This window comes from Malus domestica, chromosome 15, assembly GCF_042453785.1.
Source record: "Malus domestica chromosome 15, GDT2T_hap1".
In the NCBI taxonomy this organism is placed as follows: domain Eukaryota; kingdom Viridiplantae; phylum Streptophyta; class Magnoliopsida; order Rosales; family Rosaceae; genus Malus; species Malus domestica.
Window position 1 is genome coordinate 53,909,977 of NC_091675.1, and position 16,527 is coordinate 53,926,503.

The following is a 16,527-nucleotide window of genomic DNA, read 5'->3' on the forward strand; positions in this document are numbered from 1 at the left end:
AGGATTCATATAACCGACCCCACTTAGTGGGAAAAGGCTTTGTTTTTGTTGTTGTTGTTGTTGTTATAGAGTTATGGAAAGATATTTTAAAAGAAAATCACAAACCAATTGTCATCTTTAATATCAAGAGACTAATCAACTGGTGGTGCTCCAAAACGTAATTGTGAGGAAATCAACTTGTCAGAAATTCCCACATACCCGGGGTTACGAATTTCAATTTCGGATTACAATCCTAATGTTCGAGTTCAGGTACGTAGAGCATACTTACAAAAACGGTCATTGCCAATCTAAAATTCATAAATTTCCTCAAACAAATTTTTTGTGATGCATTAAGAAGGTTCAATAGTGCTTGATTTGGCGAATTTAAATTGACCCTCCTTCAAGGTTTTCTGGCTACGCCATTGCAAGAGGTCACCCTTGGTTGATTCCACAACCACAAGATATGCATGGGAGGCAAGCTTTGCATAGAACAGACGCTGATAAGTTACATGTGACTATACCTTCTGCGACCGTGAAGGGTCATATGAGACATAACCAGTCCATAGTCTCGACTAACTGTATAGAGTTGTCTTTTGTAAAATATAACATCAGAATATAAAAGATCAGGACCACGGAGGCAGTGCAAACGTTTTGGTAGCGGATCGGCAGATAAGACCTTTGGGACATAATATTCATACTGCCTCATGATGAGTAGAGACACGCAGGGAGGAGAGATGAATGGGCAGTTGGCTTCCGAAAGCGTGGACGACCATGTTGGTTGATTTTCTCTACGCTAGCCAACCAACCGTGGCTAGAGCCACAACACCTCTTATGAAAAGGCACTTGTAACCGAACGTTGGTGTAGGCTTTGCCTTCTGCAATGTTGTACGGTACTAGTTCTCGGTCGGTCGTGATTGGGTTGCGTCAATCATCGACGTTGGGGACCAAGAGCAAGGGGTAGTATCTTAGGGCGGCAATCATCGACGTTACAACCGTAAGTGCAGGTTCAGACGAAAAAGAGGTTAGGTTTTCGAAGAAGTATTTTGAGGTTTGGCCTCCATAGGAACATATTTAATAAGCGGGAATCCGAAATTATGAGATTTGTCCATTGTCACTACAAAAATCTGGCCATGAATGCCAGACTTAACGGAAGCGATTTTTCCAATACGTTGGGTACTTTTTTTCAAATGTTTGAAAAGGTTAAAAACTAATTTGAAATCCCACAAAAAATTGGGGTTTTAGTTATTTAATATTTTTTTTCTAATATTATGTGTTTTTTTTTTAACAAATATTATCTACGCCGGAGTGGCTCTACTAGGCCATAGTACTGAGTGTAAATATTATATGTGTTAAAACAAATTAATCAAATCAAATCCTATAAAGAAAAGGATACTGACGACCAAGTCCAAGCCTAAAACCCTGGGCACTATAAATTGGGAGGGGACGTAAGTTAGGGCTCTTTCTTCATCCACACTCTACCGGTTTCCTCCCTCTCCGTGTATCCCAAGCTCGCGGCCGTCGTCTTCTCGTCGTGCTCCGAACTTAACGCCTTCAATATAGTCTCCAGTGCGGCTAATACCTTCCACAATGGAGGAAGAGCCAAATTTGATGAAGAAAAAGAAAAAGGAAGCGAAGGTTCGTTCTTTCTTTCTCAGATTTTTTTTTTTTCAATTTTGGCTGAGATTTTTATACTTGAAATTGGTACAGTGTTGTTTGCGGAACAAGTTATTGTATTTTCTTTCTGTTTTGTTTTTTGGACAGGCAAAAGAGAAGGAATTGAAGAAGAAAAAAGCTTTGGAGAAAGCTATCAAGCTTCAGGTAATGGCGATTCTTGTGATTTTCTTATGGCTTTTTACACTCTCAACAACGTTCCTTTTTTTTTAATTTTATTATCATTCACTGCTGGAAAATAAAAAAGAAGCTATGGAAAAGAAAAAAAAAAAAAAAAAACTCTGGTTCGTGTCGTTCTTTGGCCAGAAATTAATTGTTGCTCGGTGTAATTGCAAAGGGGAAGCAATTTGGGTAGAGGTTTCAGTACAAAAATCTGTTGTTCTGAAAGCTGAGGTCGGGAGTTGTAGTCGCCTTTGGACCTAACGGAATGGAGTGTGATTACCGAGGTTCTAAAAAACGTTAGGTGCTAGTCGGCCGGCAGGCTAGAGCCTAGCGCATAGGCGGCTAGGGGGGTCTAGGTGGGGGCCTAGGCAGACTAGGCGGATTTAAGTAAATTTATTATATATTGTATAAATAAGTACCTATTTATACTTAAAAAAACACACATAATTGTATTAGGATACATAAATTGCGACATAAAATGACATATAAATTATAAAGTATTAGAACATATTGAAAACATGGGGAACAAGCATATAATAAGTGTTCATCCAAGTATTCAACAAGTTTCTTACATTTTATTGAAAAATCAAAATGCAAAATCAAAGTTATCGATTTTCTGTCTAAGTGAGAGTCGCAACCTAGGCGGATTTAGGCGGGCTAGGCGGATGCCTAAGCAAGTCTAAGCGTACTTTCTTAATTTTCAAACGCTTAGGGACTAATCGGGGCGGTGACCCAACGCCTAGCGCCTAGACGGCGCTAGGTGGGAATTTTTAGAACAATGATGACTACAAATTTGGTCCTGGTGGTTGGAACTATACATAATTGAAATTTATAAAGGACATACTAAACAAATTTGGGCACGAGGCCGGGTCTGTAGACGCAAACTGGTTTTAGATGCAATTTTTTTTTTTTACATAAACATAGAATAACAATGCAATGATGAACTGCTAAGGGTTTATATATTTATTGTAAAAATAAGATCATCCAGGAGCAACAAGCATGTGCTTCTACTTCGAAGACGAGTAAAAAGAAGAATGTAAGGCTTTGGGATGATGAAGATGAAAATGCAAAGGATCCAGGGACTCCATTTGGCGAGAAGAAAAGGATGGCTAGTCAAATGACGACAGGGTACTATCCGAAGGCTGTAGAGAAGTCGTGAGTGTACTCATATTTTCACTATTAATTCTCCCATAAATTGTACTTGTAGTTTCTTCGTATTTCTTATACTGGTTGATACAGGTGGTATGAGTGGTGGGAGAAAATGGGGTTCTTCTCAGCGGAATCTAACAGCTCCAAACCTCCATTTGTGATTGTGAGTGTCATACTGCTCCAAACTAACTTGTTCATGAGTATGCATTGATATGGATAAAGTGAAAAAAGAGTGAGAACATTAATCAGGTTTCACATAAATTGCAGGTTTTGCCGCCACCCAATGTAACTGGTACCCTTCACATAGGCCATGCGCTCACCGCTGCTATTGAGGTCATTCTTTGCATAAATTCCTGACTTGTGCTCTTCATCGGTAAGGGTGTTCATTGAAAATTGGATGTGATTTTGTCATATGCAGGACACTATCATTCGTTGGCGGAGAATGTCCGGTTACAATGCCATGTGGCTGCCTGGAATGGACCATGCCGGGATAGCAACACAGGTTTTGTTCCTTTTCTCTTAACTAGCAAATGGTTTTATTGTGCCACAAATATGAATCTGCTGTATATTTGGCCTTTTTTGGGTGTAGGGGATATGTCCTTTCTTATTAGAGCAGTTCCTTATAGCCATGAGCGACGAATTATCAACCTAATCATATCTTGGCCATATATATATGCATGTAATCTTTGTTTTCATTGATCTGGATTTATCTTCATTACGTATGTATTCGTTTGCTGGCCATAACTTCCAAGTGCGTATTATAGGTTGTTGTTGAAAAGAAGCTTATGAGTGAGAAAAAAATTACCAGACATGATATAGGTCGCGATGCATTTGTGGCTGAGGTAAGCTTGAATTGAAACTAGCTGGACATAGATCCCTTAAATAATTTTGTTCTAAAATTTTCTGAATACATTCATACCTATTCATGTTGTGGTTCGGTAACTTGGTTGTGAAAGGTGTGGAATTGGAAATTAAAGCACGGGAGCACCATCTTACAGCAGCTACGTCGTTTGGGAGCTTCTTTGGATTGGTCCCGCGAGGTAAAGGATTTGAGTTTGAAGCTTGGTTTGACTTTTGGATTGAAACAAAGTATTGGCAGTCTCAATAAACGAAGATCTCTCTCTGTTCTTGACTTAGCTTTTCTTTTTCCTACACTTTAGTGCTTCACGATGGATGAGAAAAGATCAAGTGCTGTGGCAGAGGCTTTTGTAAGGCTTCATAAGCAAGGGCTTCTCTACAGGTATGCTTGGCATAGAAGAATATTAGGGGAGCACTTCCTTGTTTATTATGTGTTTTCCAGCTCAGAGCTCTATGCTAATCTGAATCTAAACTTTCTTGATAAATACAATGTAAGGGATAAGCCGTTAGTAAAGTTTTGCTAATTTCAGAGGAGAACGTACCACTGGTGTGCTGTTTAGGTCTAACATTAATGTGACGGTGGATGCTAGTACTTATTTAGTCAGTTGGGATAAGGATTGAAACTTGACAACAGTGTACACAGATTGACTTATATAATCATCGACATCTATAAGTTTATAAATTACCTTCTTGTCTTTGAATTTTTCTTCACTTTGGCTGCTAAGCTTTCTGGATTTTGTTGGTATGTTTTGTTTGCAGGGATAATCGCATAGTCAATTGGGATTGTGGGTTGCTTACAGCAATATCTGACATTGAGGTCAGCCTTCTTCTTTTACCTGCATATTTTTCCTTATTTTTGCAGCATATATTTATGGAAATTTTTTGGGTCTGTATAGGTGGATTATATAGATATTCGAGAAAGGACATTACTGAGGGTTCCTGGATATGAGAACCCTGTTGAATTTGGCGTGTTAACTTCATTTGCTTACCCAATGGAGGAAGAACTTGGTGAGATTGTGGTGGCCACCACTAGAGTGGAAACTATCCTTGGTGATACTGCTATCGCTGTACATCCTAATGATGAGAGGTATAGACACCTTCATGGAAAACATGCCATCCATCCTTTCAATGGAAGAAGAATTCCTATAATATGTGATGAAATTCTCGTGGATCCAGCGTTCGGTACTGGTGCTGTGAAGGTAAGGTTTAACATAGAAGTTCCAAGTGATTGCATTAAATTTCTTTTTCTGGTTTATGTTTCAGGGATGTAAAGATCTTTACGCTCTCTCTCTTTGCCTCCTGCAGATTACCCCAGCCCATGATCCTAATGACTTTAATGTCGGGAAGCGCCATAACCTTGAGTTCATTAACATCTTTACTGATGAAGGAAAAATAAATCAGGAGGGTGGAGAATTTGCAGGAATGCCACGTTTCCAAGCCCGAGAGGCAGTGACTGAAGCACTAAAGAAGAAGGTATATATTTTACATGACTACATTCCTTTGAAACTTGTATTGATTACGAACATACTGCATCATAGTATCTACATGACTGATACATGCTTAATGAAGAGATAAGTGTATTGGTTATTGGTGGCGACCTCCTAAGCTAGATTGTTGCTGCCAGAAGTAGCATCTGTGATACTGAATGAAACTCTCCTTTTTTTGTTTTGCACTATTTTCCAATTGATACTCTTTCAAGCAATCAGTTCGAAATTGAATTTTTTTGCATTTCTGTCATCCTAGACACTTCACAGAAATTAACTTAATTTACTTGTAATTGCATCACTTATGAACATCACCAGTTTGTTGTTGCACACTCGTCCCACTTGATGGAGGGTACTGTCTATTTGCGATTCTGCGTATTTTCTCTATGGTGTTATGGATGTTTTGGTGACTGTTTTTTCATGGCATTTAGGGCCTCTTTAAAGAAGCAACGAACAATGAGATGCGCCTTGGTATTTGCTCTAGAAGCAAGGATGTTGTGGAACCCAAGATTAAACCTCAATGGTATGTCAAATGCAGTGGTATGGGAAAGCAAGCCCTCGATGCTGCCGTAGATAGTGAAAATAGGAAGCTTGAGATCATCCCAAGACAATATACTGCTGAATGGGAGAGGTAATCTTTTGAAAATACTTCAAAATGTTTCTGGTATCAGTATTGCATAATGAATTTTAAAATACTTGCGACTGGTTTTTGCTTCTTGCTGGTCCTTTGTTGTCAGTGTTCTAAATATCACACTTATTTCACCTAAATATTGGAAAAATCAGCCTGGAGAGCGAAGATTTTCACCCTGATTCAGATAAAAATCAGAGTTTAGGCATAATAACACCGATATTGCCAAAATCCTTTCCAAAAATATAGAGTACCCGGATCAAAATATCTTCTGGAATTCCTTGTAATTGAGTAAGCAGAGTAAACTCCCTAACACCCAAACCTAATTGCTACAAGTTAATGAACAAAGGGTCCAAAATGTCAGCGGGAGATAGGTGCATACCTCGCAAGGAAGAAGAAGGCTAGACCCTTTAGGCAAACTGTACCATGACATTGTTCACGTTTAGTGAAAAAAACGATGGATGTCAGAACAAATAAACCTCAGCATACATTACTGATAACACTTAAAGGATTAGTTTATATTCAACTTGTCATCAGGTGTATTATATTAGATATAAAATTTATATATCTACCACCTATATTGTCGTCGTGTTTAACATTTCCTAAAGTTTCATTTCAATTTTCCAGTGTTTATAAACTTTCCATTATTTCTGTTGACGTTTTATTAATATCGAAACACCCATCAAATTGGCTACCAATATTTCTGTCAGCACTGACGACCATAGTGGTTGTTTTAGCTGTTATTTTGATATTTTCCAAGCCTTTTTATAGACCCCTTTGTTTGAGAGTTCCTTGTTAATGTGGATAGCTGGTTCTCTTAATCTCTATGTGTTCCTTCTGTTTCTGTATATTATCAGTTTACTTTCCTATGAAAGGAAAAGAAATAAAAGTTTTTACTTAGTTTTGCTCTAACTATCACAGATGGCTTGAAAACATTCGTGACTGGTGCATCTCGAGGCAACTGTGGTGGGGTCACCGTGTTCCCGCATGGTATGTTGTTTATGAGAGTGATAAGGCGGAGGATTTTGGAGTACTTGATGATCGATGGGTGGTTGCAAGGAATGAGGAAGAGGCTCGAGCACAGGCTAGTGGTAGATATGAGGGGAACTTTCAATTGATTCAGGATCCTGATGTCCTTGACACTTGGTTTTCTTCTGCTCTCTTCCCATTGTCTGTGTTGGGCTGGCCAGAGGACACAGAAGACCTAAAGGCATTTTATCCGACTTCACTTCTTGAAACTGGTCACGATATCCTCTTTTTCTGGGTTGCTCGTATGGTAATGCTTGGAATGACATTGGGCGGCGATGTACCTTTTACAAAGGTGGGCAGAATTTTTTTCATTCTATTTTGTGTTGCATATTGCCAAAGTTATAAGTTACTAGTTACCTGGCTTTAGAATGTTATTGCGTATACTACTCAAGGAGACAATATTTTTGTTCTTGGTAAAGCTTGAACGAAAAGAAGTTTTGAGGATACTTAGCACGCTGTTGTGACGAGATTCCAAATTTTACACATCTATATTTCTCATAGCTTGTCTGCATGCCCCAGTAGGTGTTTTAGCTGTGTGACTTTTAGGCTTTTCTTGTATGCCACAAGCTACAAACCCCAAACTGGTCTTTTTTTTTTTGGTGTTTAGTGCCTTGTTTATTGCGTTTATGGAGAGATTGTGATACAGAGGAAAACAAGCAAATAATTCTGCTATTGAAATCTTTCTGTGATAGCTTTTTCATTATGTTTTAGTTACTGAAGTGACAAGTGTACTGTTTCTCGGTCTGCAGGTATATTTGCACCCTATGATTCGTGATGCACATGGGCGTAAAATGTCAAAATCCTTGGGGAATGTCATTGATCCACTTGATGTGATCAATGGTGTTGAACTTGAAGGTCTACAGAAGAAGCTTTTAGAGGGAAATTTGGATGCCAAGGAAGTAGCTGTCTCGGAAGAAGGGCTAAAGAAAGACTTTCCTAAGGGGATTATGGAATGTGGCGCAGATGCTCTCCGCTTTGCTCTAGTGTCTTACACTGCTCAGGTTTAAACTTCTGTCTTGCTTACTACTTTCGTCAGGTACTTCTTGTCTCGCATGGACGGTGGATCTAATCATCTATTTCGTTTTCTTGTCTTGTCAGCATGATAAGATAAATCTGGATATCAAAAGGGTGGAGGGCTACAAAAACTGGTGTAATAAATTGTGGAATGTAGTAAGGTTTTCTCTGAGCATACTTGGGAATGACTATGTTCCGCCCTCAACTGTAAATCCAGATGTGTTCCCATTTAGTTGCCAATGGATACTCTCGGTACTGAACAAAGCCATTTCCAAAACTGTTTTGTCACTGGAATCGTACGAATTATCAGATGCAGCCACTGCAGTGCATGCTTGGTGGCAGTACCAGTTGTGTGATGTTTTCGTTGAAGCTATCAAGCCCTACTTTTCTGGTAACGATCCAAAGTTTGCATCTGAAAGGGGTTGTGCACAAGACACTCTATGGTTATGTCTTGACAATGGGCTACGGTTGCTTCATCCGTTTATGCCATTTGTCACAGAAGAACTGTGGCAGCGTCTTCCATCTTCAGGGGATCACAAGAGAGAAACGTCAATTATGATATGCGAATATCCATCCATCATAGAGGTTAGTTTAGTCATAATAATTGACATTATTTTGTCGAGTTTTTCTCGCGTCCTTTTTGTTTTAAATTTAACTATGTTGGTGATCCTGACTAGCCCAAAATAGAGGCAAATGGTTGCAAAACGTTCACTTGTTTCATTGCTTGCTTCAACTATAATACTACACATAGGAATGGTGTTTTTCTTTTACTGTTGATCGGAAATTAGTATGCGTAGTAACTACCTTTGTATCGTGTTATTCGTCCAGTGCTGGACAAACGAAAAGGTGGAATCTGAGATGAACCTTACAGAGTCTATTGTGCAATCTCTCCGTTCACTCGCAAAAGAAAGTCATGAAAGGTACGTCTTGTTGGTGCAGTGCGTGACATCTTTCCTGTTTCTTAATAACTCTGAACTTTTGATATGTCACGTCGTGAGCTGGATATAACTAGTTACTCATTCTCTTTCCGTGTTTCTTTCAGGCGATCAGCTATTGTGATTTGTAGAACAATTTCGGATTGGAAGATAATCTGCAGCCATCAACGGGAGATTGAAACTCTTGCCCATTTGTCATCTTTGACGGTAAGTATTTCTTTGGAGACAATCGAGTGTGCATATTGATCATATTTATTGCGGAGGCTTGTCTGCAAAACAAGTGTTTGATGATACTTTAGTAGTAAACGCGGTTTTCCATTCGTTGATTTAGGTATTAGATATGATAAACATTTTGATCCCTACAGGTAATGAATGAGGAAGATGGCTTTCCCACCCCTACCGAATCAGATGGATACGTGATGTCTACTGTAAATAAAAACATTTTGGTTTTTCTGAACGTTCCAAGGGTAAAGGCAGACCCTGAAACGATCCGCGAGAAGATGGAAAGACTCACACTGTAAGCACATTATTCATAAATCTTACTTGTGTTTCAAGTTTGCTTCGTTTTTGATCGTATAAAGCCCGTAAAGTATACATACAAGTGATCAATTTAATCTTGTTATACTTATTACAGGGAACGGGAAAAGCTGTGGTTGATGATAAATTCTCCAGGCTACAAGGAAAAGACTAATGAGAAGATTCAACAAGCTAATACTGACAAGCTTCAGTCCTTGGACGGGGAGATCATGTCTTTGGAAAGGGATGGAAATAATCTCCTTGGAGACTAGACCAATGTGTGTTCCCGACCGCGTTCTGAGGCGGAGTCCTGATTAATATTATCCGCCCGCTCTCATATCTTCTACCTTCAACTCAGATAAAAATGTTTCATTTCTTTCTTTAACATGCATTCATTCTAGTGAGTTATTCAATTCTAGATCCGAAACAAGCCCTTAGTACTCCATGCTCGTATCAAATTATGAGATGTGTTTATCTTTTGAAGCTCATTTCAAGGTTATATTTCAAATTAAACTAGCCATTGGTAATCGCTGGAAAGAAAGGTCGTCGGGCTTGAAAGGTCGTCAGAGTCGGGCTCGAAAGGTTGTCAGAGTCGGGCTCGTAAGGTCGTCAGGCTGGCTTACGAGCCGATCGAGCTAAGTTCCGGTGTTGCTTCCTTGAATGGGGGCTTCAATTGGGATAATACTTTTCTGATAATCATACCAGAAGTAGTAGAGCAATAAAAGCTAGCAAAGGCTTGAGAGAAGTTTTTGGTATGAGTTGAGTGCGTTTGGAGTTAGGGAACTCTTCCAGTTTAACTGAAACACGTCATTTCCCGATACACATTTTTAAGCTTCTCACACACTCTTATTCTTTATGGCTATAGGATCGAATAAATCAAGCAGAATCACCGATCATGTACATTTTTCAAGCTCATTTCAAGGTTATATTCCAAATTCAATAGAAATTTGCAGAACAAAAATTTTCCATTTGACACGAAAACCAGTCGGTGACTGATACTAGAGCTGATTAAATTCACTGTCAGAAACCAAGTAACTTGCACTATACAGCCATGAATCAATAAGAATATCAGAAATTTGATGGCCGCTCCCGCAAAGATCTCAATGAACACAGAAATAACACAAGGAGCTCTCAGTGCTTATATCTAATTCAAGCTTTGTTCCACCTATTGCATCACAGGTTATTAACTGTACATGTTTATACTATTTGTAAAGAATTGAATAGTAATATCTATCCATACAAGGTGCGAGTTTTGGAAGAAAATGCAGCAGCAACATCACCTGGTGTACCTCTTTGTTTCGACTCAAAAAAGTCAGAGTAGTTGAACTGCTGCAATGGATGGGATTTTCTCCCTCAATTTCTGTGTTACCGCCACCCTAACAGTCATTACCCCAGCAGCTGGACCTGTGATGCGGACCTTCACTATAGGCTCCTCGATTGTCACAAGTTCAAGAGATCCACCTGCTGCCCCTACTAAGTAGGGTCTAATTTCTTCAAGTACCTGGAGCAAATTGTATATACAAATACATAAGAGGACATCCCTGAAATCAAGCATCCAATTTCCTTATTTTTTCGGCTATATTTGGAACTCATCTAAACATGAAATTATTATCTTTCGTTCCATCACAATTCATCTGACATGCAGTCCGCACTTTATGCAGTAAAGACATTTGATTTCTTCCTAGTATCAACATATCAGTCAACCGAAAGGAAAGAGTTATATTTAACCAAAAAAATAACAAGAATGAACATACATACCGAAAATAAATACACAATTCTAGAACATTAGAAGGCTGATCAGGGTTTTAAACTTCTCACGGTCATTGTAGAGCATGACAGTAAGTCACAGGAGTAAGTATCCTAGGTTTTAGTCAAACACTCAAGGCTGACTTAAAGTGGTTTAACAATGACATCTCCACTCAAAATTTAAGTTAGTACGGAATATTGACCCGAACACAATCCCTCAAGACTTCAATGTGGGTAAAGAAGTATGAATTATAATTATTATAATCACAATTTTCTTATTTTAATTTCTTGAGCTTATTTGAGCTAGTGCATGACACACAGTGGATATCATCACTATCCTAATAACCAGGCCAAGAAACACGGTAAATTACTACTAATAGCCCACTGCAAAAGCACTTGACCACCAATGACGAGGAAGAAAAATAATGTAGGCAGAGGACATTGGTTATACTCTAGGTATGCTAAACAGCAGTATAATAATTCAACTAAGCAAACATTGCAAGGTTTATTGGATAGTGATAAACGGAAACGGTTTTTAGAATCCCCAGAAATTACGAGCCAAGTGCAACAAACACCACTAAACAATTTTCTTATATATCATATTGGTTCAATTTTCTATATAAAATTCAAATAAACTCATAATACTTTTTCTTAAACCAAAATCCTTAAGCAGCAGCAGTGTAAAATCCCATTCAGATTTATGCGTGAAGCAGGAACTCATGAAAAAGTATATCCAATTTTATTATTAAAGGGGTCTTACGACTTCAAAAGAAATATTACCTTCTCTATATTTTCTTCATTCAGTTCAAGTCCTGTTTCCTTGTCAGCTATTGCTTCCACTGCAACTATTTCAGGGATCTTTTCCATTAAACGACGCTCAATACCCATTTTCATTGTCATAACAGAGCTTGGACAGGAGCCACATGCTCCCTCAAGCTTCAAACGCACCACATTTCCATCAATCTCATGTAACGATACATTTCCTCCGTCGGAAATGAGATATGGTCGGATTTCATCCAATACACTTTCAACATTCTCTGCAGTCAGTGGCAATTCAACCGCTGAATCTGGAGTAGCAACCGCCTTAACAACTGTACAACAATAAAATATAGATAACCATAAGCATCCAACTAGGTAAAACTAAAACGAGACGGAGTGGCGACCTGCTACATAGATGATCTTAGCATCTTTACAGAAAAAAGAATATCAATCACACACAAACACAAATATTTTGATTTGTGTTTCTATACACCTTTAAAGTGAAAAGAATATTATAAACTCTACTGGCCTTTCTTAATGCACACATACTTCTGGGATGTAACGAAGTCTTAAACTGGCTGCTAATAAGGCCCGGAACTATCTGTGTCAAATTATGAAACAGTGATTACGGCAAAGTTGGAGTGCATGTCCTTATGGAACCTACATATGGGCTTTGATTATTTATTTTATCCAGAAGAATAAGTTGTCAACGTTGCAAATTAAAGAGCAACCGTAGCCATCCCATAATGTCTTCTTATTCGTAAGGCTCCACAAGGGTTCCATTTCCTAAAATGTCCAACAAATACCTCCATCTTCAGATTCTCGTACTGACTAATAATCAGATTTCTCACTTGCATTACCTTCAAACTAACGCTCAATTTGGGAATATTCATGCGACATTACTGGATTGACTCACACTAGCATCCACAGAAGCAGAGCAAGAAAAGCATGGCAACCATTAACAACAAAAGTTCGTGTTGCAACAAGGTACACAGAATTACATCATTATATATTTTCGACATCAACAAGTGCGTAGCATATCAATGTTCTAAAGTTGAGTCAGTCGAGTTGTGTAGTTAATTGGGTTCAATCAAACATTACATAATTGAGTTCAATCAAACATTACAGAAATCTTGAATTCGATAACAGCCGAGAAAAGTTGAAAATAAAATAACTAATACTACTATCTGAAATTGTATCCTATACGAAAATAAACTAATTATATCAGATTGAAAAATACAGCCGATGCTTACAAATCAAACAAACATTCAATTGATTGATTATATATATATATATATATATATATATATATAAAGCATAAAAATCATTGATTTCGAAATAAAAAGAAACTGACCTAGGCTGCGTGAAGGTGAAGGTAACCTAACCCGTGAGCTAGACCGCACCAGATTGCGCCCTCTACTGAAAGATACATAGGAGCCTGAGCCTCCAAATAATAAACTACAACTCTGCAGAAAAAAGGGTAAAAATTCAAAATTAAAAGGGAAAAATATAAGAAGAAGCAATTGATTTGCTTATGAAAGTTAAAGGGAAATCGAAGAAAACCGTGGAAAGTGGTTGTTGGAGTCTGCAGTACGGCGGAGAATTGAGAAGCATCGCTCTCATCTCGAATGAAAAGTATGGCGGAGATTTCTTCTCTGTTCTTTTCGTTTCCTTTCTTCTTGGATTTTCTCGGGAACCAAACAGGTACGTCGCAGAAGAAGAAGCTCGAAGTACCGCCGTTGATTTTCCTTTCTTGTACTTTCCTTTTGTTTCAGGGGTAAAATGGGAAACTACTTTTAGGAGGAAGCACCTCCTGTGCTTCTTAGAAAATGCTTATTTAGTGCTTCTACTTCTAATTAAAAGTACTTTTAAAATATTTGTCAAACGATCATTTTTTTAAACTAAAGCGCTTTTACTCATTAGGAAGCGCTTTTGAATCTTTTAAAAGTACAACCAAACGAGCCATAAATCAACGGTGATAAGCTATATCAAGTTATCCAAATCTTAACAAAACAAAAAAGTGATCCAAATCTCAAAATTTTGTTACATGATTTTAAATTTCACAAAATCTCATTAGGTAAAAAAAAACATTACTATTGTTTTCTAACCGAAATGTCAATTCCTATATAACATGACATGGAAAGGCAATAGAGGAAGTTCTTGTCAAATTTGACAGCAGCTTCAAATCTATTTTTAGTAATTAATAAAGGCTTTTCATAATTTTTATATTTATCTTTTGTTTTAAAATACTAATTACAACTATAAAAAGTAAATAATGTAATAATAATAATTTAAATTTGACATATCGGTTGGAAAACAAAAATTTTAAAAAGATCAATGTGCTACATGAGCCTTCAAATTTAAATTTTATGTTTAAAATTTGATACTTCATTTGGAGATGGTCTTAGAGCATCTCAAAAGAAGATGTCAAATATAATATGTCAAAATTTTATTTAATGTCTGATGTGGCAAATTGAATACAAGTGCTAAATTCTCTTCCTTTCCAATGGATGTGTCAAATATTTATTTTATTATTTTATTGAGCCTAAAGTTACATTAACTATTAAAAAATAATCAAAATTAATTTTAGTTTTTATTTTTTTAGTTGTTAATGAGACCCATGTATTAAAAAATTCAATTAAATATATTTGACTCCTTCTTTGTTTGCTGTAAAAAAAGACAGCTAAAAAGCAAGAAGTCAAATGACTCACATGTCACATCATATATGACATATCCATTGAAGAACACCTAAATGTCTTTTAATCCTATTTGACATATTTGACATCTCCTTTGGAGATGGTCTTAGGAGTCAGTCAAATTTGTTTTTAGTTAATTTTAAGGAAAACTAACGAAAAGTCCAAATTTTGTTTTTGTTTAAACGAAAAGTTTTTTTAAAAGGTATAGTGAATAGTGCCAGTTGAAGGTAAAAATGTGGTTTTTCGTTAAAAATGAACAGTACCAAGAGTGTTTTGTTAAAACTCCCTTAATTTTAATGGTGGATCCCTTATAAAGTTTGTTTCAATATTGTTTTAATAATTACTACCATTTAAAGCTATATTGTAATAAGAAAATAACATTTGACAATTCAATTGAAGAAGTATAAAGTTTGGCATAAGGCTTCAGATTGCCACATCAGCCATCAATAATAATTTGACGGCTATAATCTAACTCTTTTGGAGATGGTCCAACAAATCAAGTTAAAATTGAATTTTTTTTTTTTTTTTTTTTGTAGAAAAGTAGTTAAACCCTTAATTTGCTGTAAGAAAATGTAGTCAAACCCTAAACCCTTAATTTGCTGTAAGAAAAAAAGTAAGATCGAGAACATAAATACAGGGCTGGCCTTGCTTAAATGTTTGATGATTTACATAGTGTGTGAGTCGGAATGTCTAGCGGTTCCTTACCTAATGTGTATATATATGTGTTCTTTGCTGGGAATTAGTTGGCCAAGTATTCGTGTAATTGTTCATGTTCTTTACATCTTGTGTTGCAAGAAAAACACAACGTTATTCGCATGGGCTGGGATCGATGCAAGAAAATTTATTGCGAGCCTTGACATGATGATGCTCTTATTTTTATTCTCATTATATTTGGTATTCGTCCACTAGTTCTTCAACAAGTAATCTTGTAATCATGTCAAGAAACCGAGCATGATCTCCGCTTGCCATCAATGAGGAAGGAGGGGATACCTACAAGAAAACACTCATGCTCAAATCAGTGTTTGTTTAAGATGATTGCAGTATATTATAAAGTGATCTCATATTTACTTTACTTTTTTTGTCATCTTATGCTGATGTGATTATTGACCTTTTATAGGCATAAAATGATTGGGCCAAGTCCGACTTAATTTCTTCTATTTGTCCATGTTCCACATTCTATAAAAAGTGTTTGGAAATTTTATTTAAAATCATGTAACCTATTTTTACACTCAACTTACTCTTTGCAATCATTTGATTTTTAACTAAACTATTAATATTTCTTTAAACTCAAATTTATTACCTATTATACCCCCATAAACTCAATTCAATATGTAGATTTTTCTTTACACCCATTTGATTTTTAACTTTATCTTTACGCCGTCTGGAAATGAAAACTGAAAATTGGGGTGTGAATTCAGCCATGACTGACAACAAGACTAACACTTCTATACATGTTGACAAAAGCCATGTATCACCATCTCTTCCTTTGCATCATCGATCAACGGGTGCATTGTTCTGGTTTTGTTTTTCTCTTCAAAAGTCTGAAAAGGGGAACTAGCTAGAAAAAGGGATTGTGGGACAAGAAGTTGGATTTGAACTGAAAGTTCCAACCCCTTTTTAACGTTTCGTGTTTGTTTTCCATCTTGTTTATGGCTACAACTTCCAAACAATTACATTTCTTGTCTGTTCAACCGTACCCCTCCAAACTCCAAAGCATAATTCAGATCACTGATCCCCGATCACCGCCATTAACATATATCAAATGGAACTATATATATATACAGGCCTTTTAAGGGAAGGATCCCCATTTTTCAAAAAAAATGGGGACACCCTCTTAACCATTAGATTTGGTTTTAATGAAATTCTGTGATTGAGATTAAATCACAAGTCACAGAATCTCA

General features: G+C 37.0%; 2 protein-coding genes across 4 annotated transcripts; one reads left to right on the plus strand and one right to left on the minus strand.

Moving 5' to 3' along the window:
• Positions 1-940: 940 nt before the first annotated feature.
• Positions 941-9,868, plus strand: LOC103402408 (valine--tRNA ligase, mitochondrial 1-like). Of its 3 annotated transcripts, none has more exons than XM_008341154.4 (20): positions 941-1,614; positions 1,741-1,797; positions 2,792-2,967; positions 3,052-3,124; positions 3,229-3,294; positions 3,380-3,463; positions 3,726-3,803; positions 3,918-4,001; positions 4,122-4,201; positions 4,579-4,636; positions 4,716-5,018; positions 5,125-5,292; positions 5,735-5,934; positions 6,853-7,252; positions 7,710-7,961; positions 8,059-8,559; positions 8,803-8,894; positions 9,017-9,116; positions 9,275-9,426; positions 9,544-9,868. In XM_008341154.4, exons 1-20 carry the CDS (start codon positions 1,567-1,569, stop codon positions 9,695-9,697), a joined length of 3,126 nt encoding a protein of 1,041 aa, XP_008339376.2. In that variant the 5' UTR covers positions 941-1,566; the 3' UTR covers positions 9,698-9,868. The 3 variants fall into 3 exon arrangements, with proteins under 3 accessions (XP_008339376.2, XP_028949466.1, XP_028949467.1); XM_029093633.2 differs by having other exon boundaries at positions 2,801-2,967; XM_029093634.2 differs by lacking the exons at positions 941-1,614; positions 1,741-1,797; positions 2,792-2,967; positions 3,052-3,124; positions 3,229-3,294 and adding an exon at positions 3,551-3,640 and having other exon boundaries at positions 3,438-3,463.
• Positions 9,869-10,541: 673 nt separating this feature from the next.
• On the minus strand, positions 10,542-13,739 carry LOC103416391 (nifU-like protein 2, chloroplastic). Its single transcript, XM_008354643.4, has 4 exons — positions 13,494-13,739; positions 13,285-13,396; positions 11,952-12,262; positions 10,542-10,926 (listed from the first exon to the last, which is right to left on the minus strand). The coding sequence occupies exons 1-4, from the start codon at positions 13,551-13,553 to the stop codon at positions 10,738-10,740; spliced, it is 672 nt and encodes a 223-aa protein (XP_008352865.2). The 5' UTR covers positions 13,554-13,739; the 3' UTR covers positions 10,542-10,737.
• Positions 13,740-16,527: the final 2,788 nt, after the last annotated feature.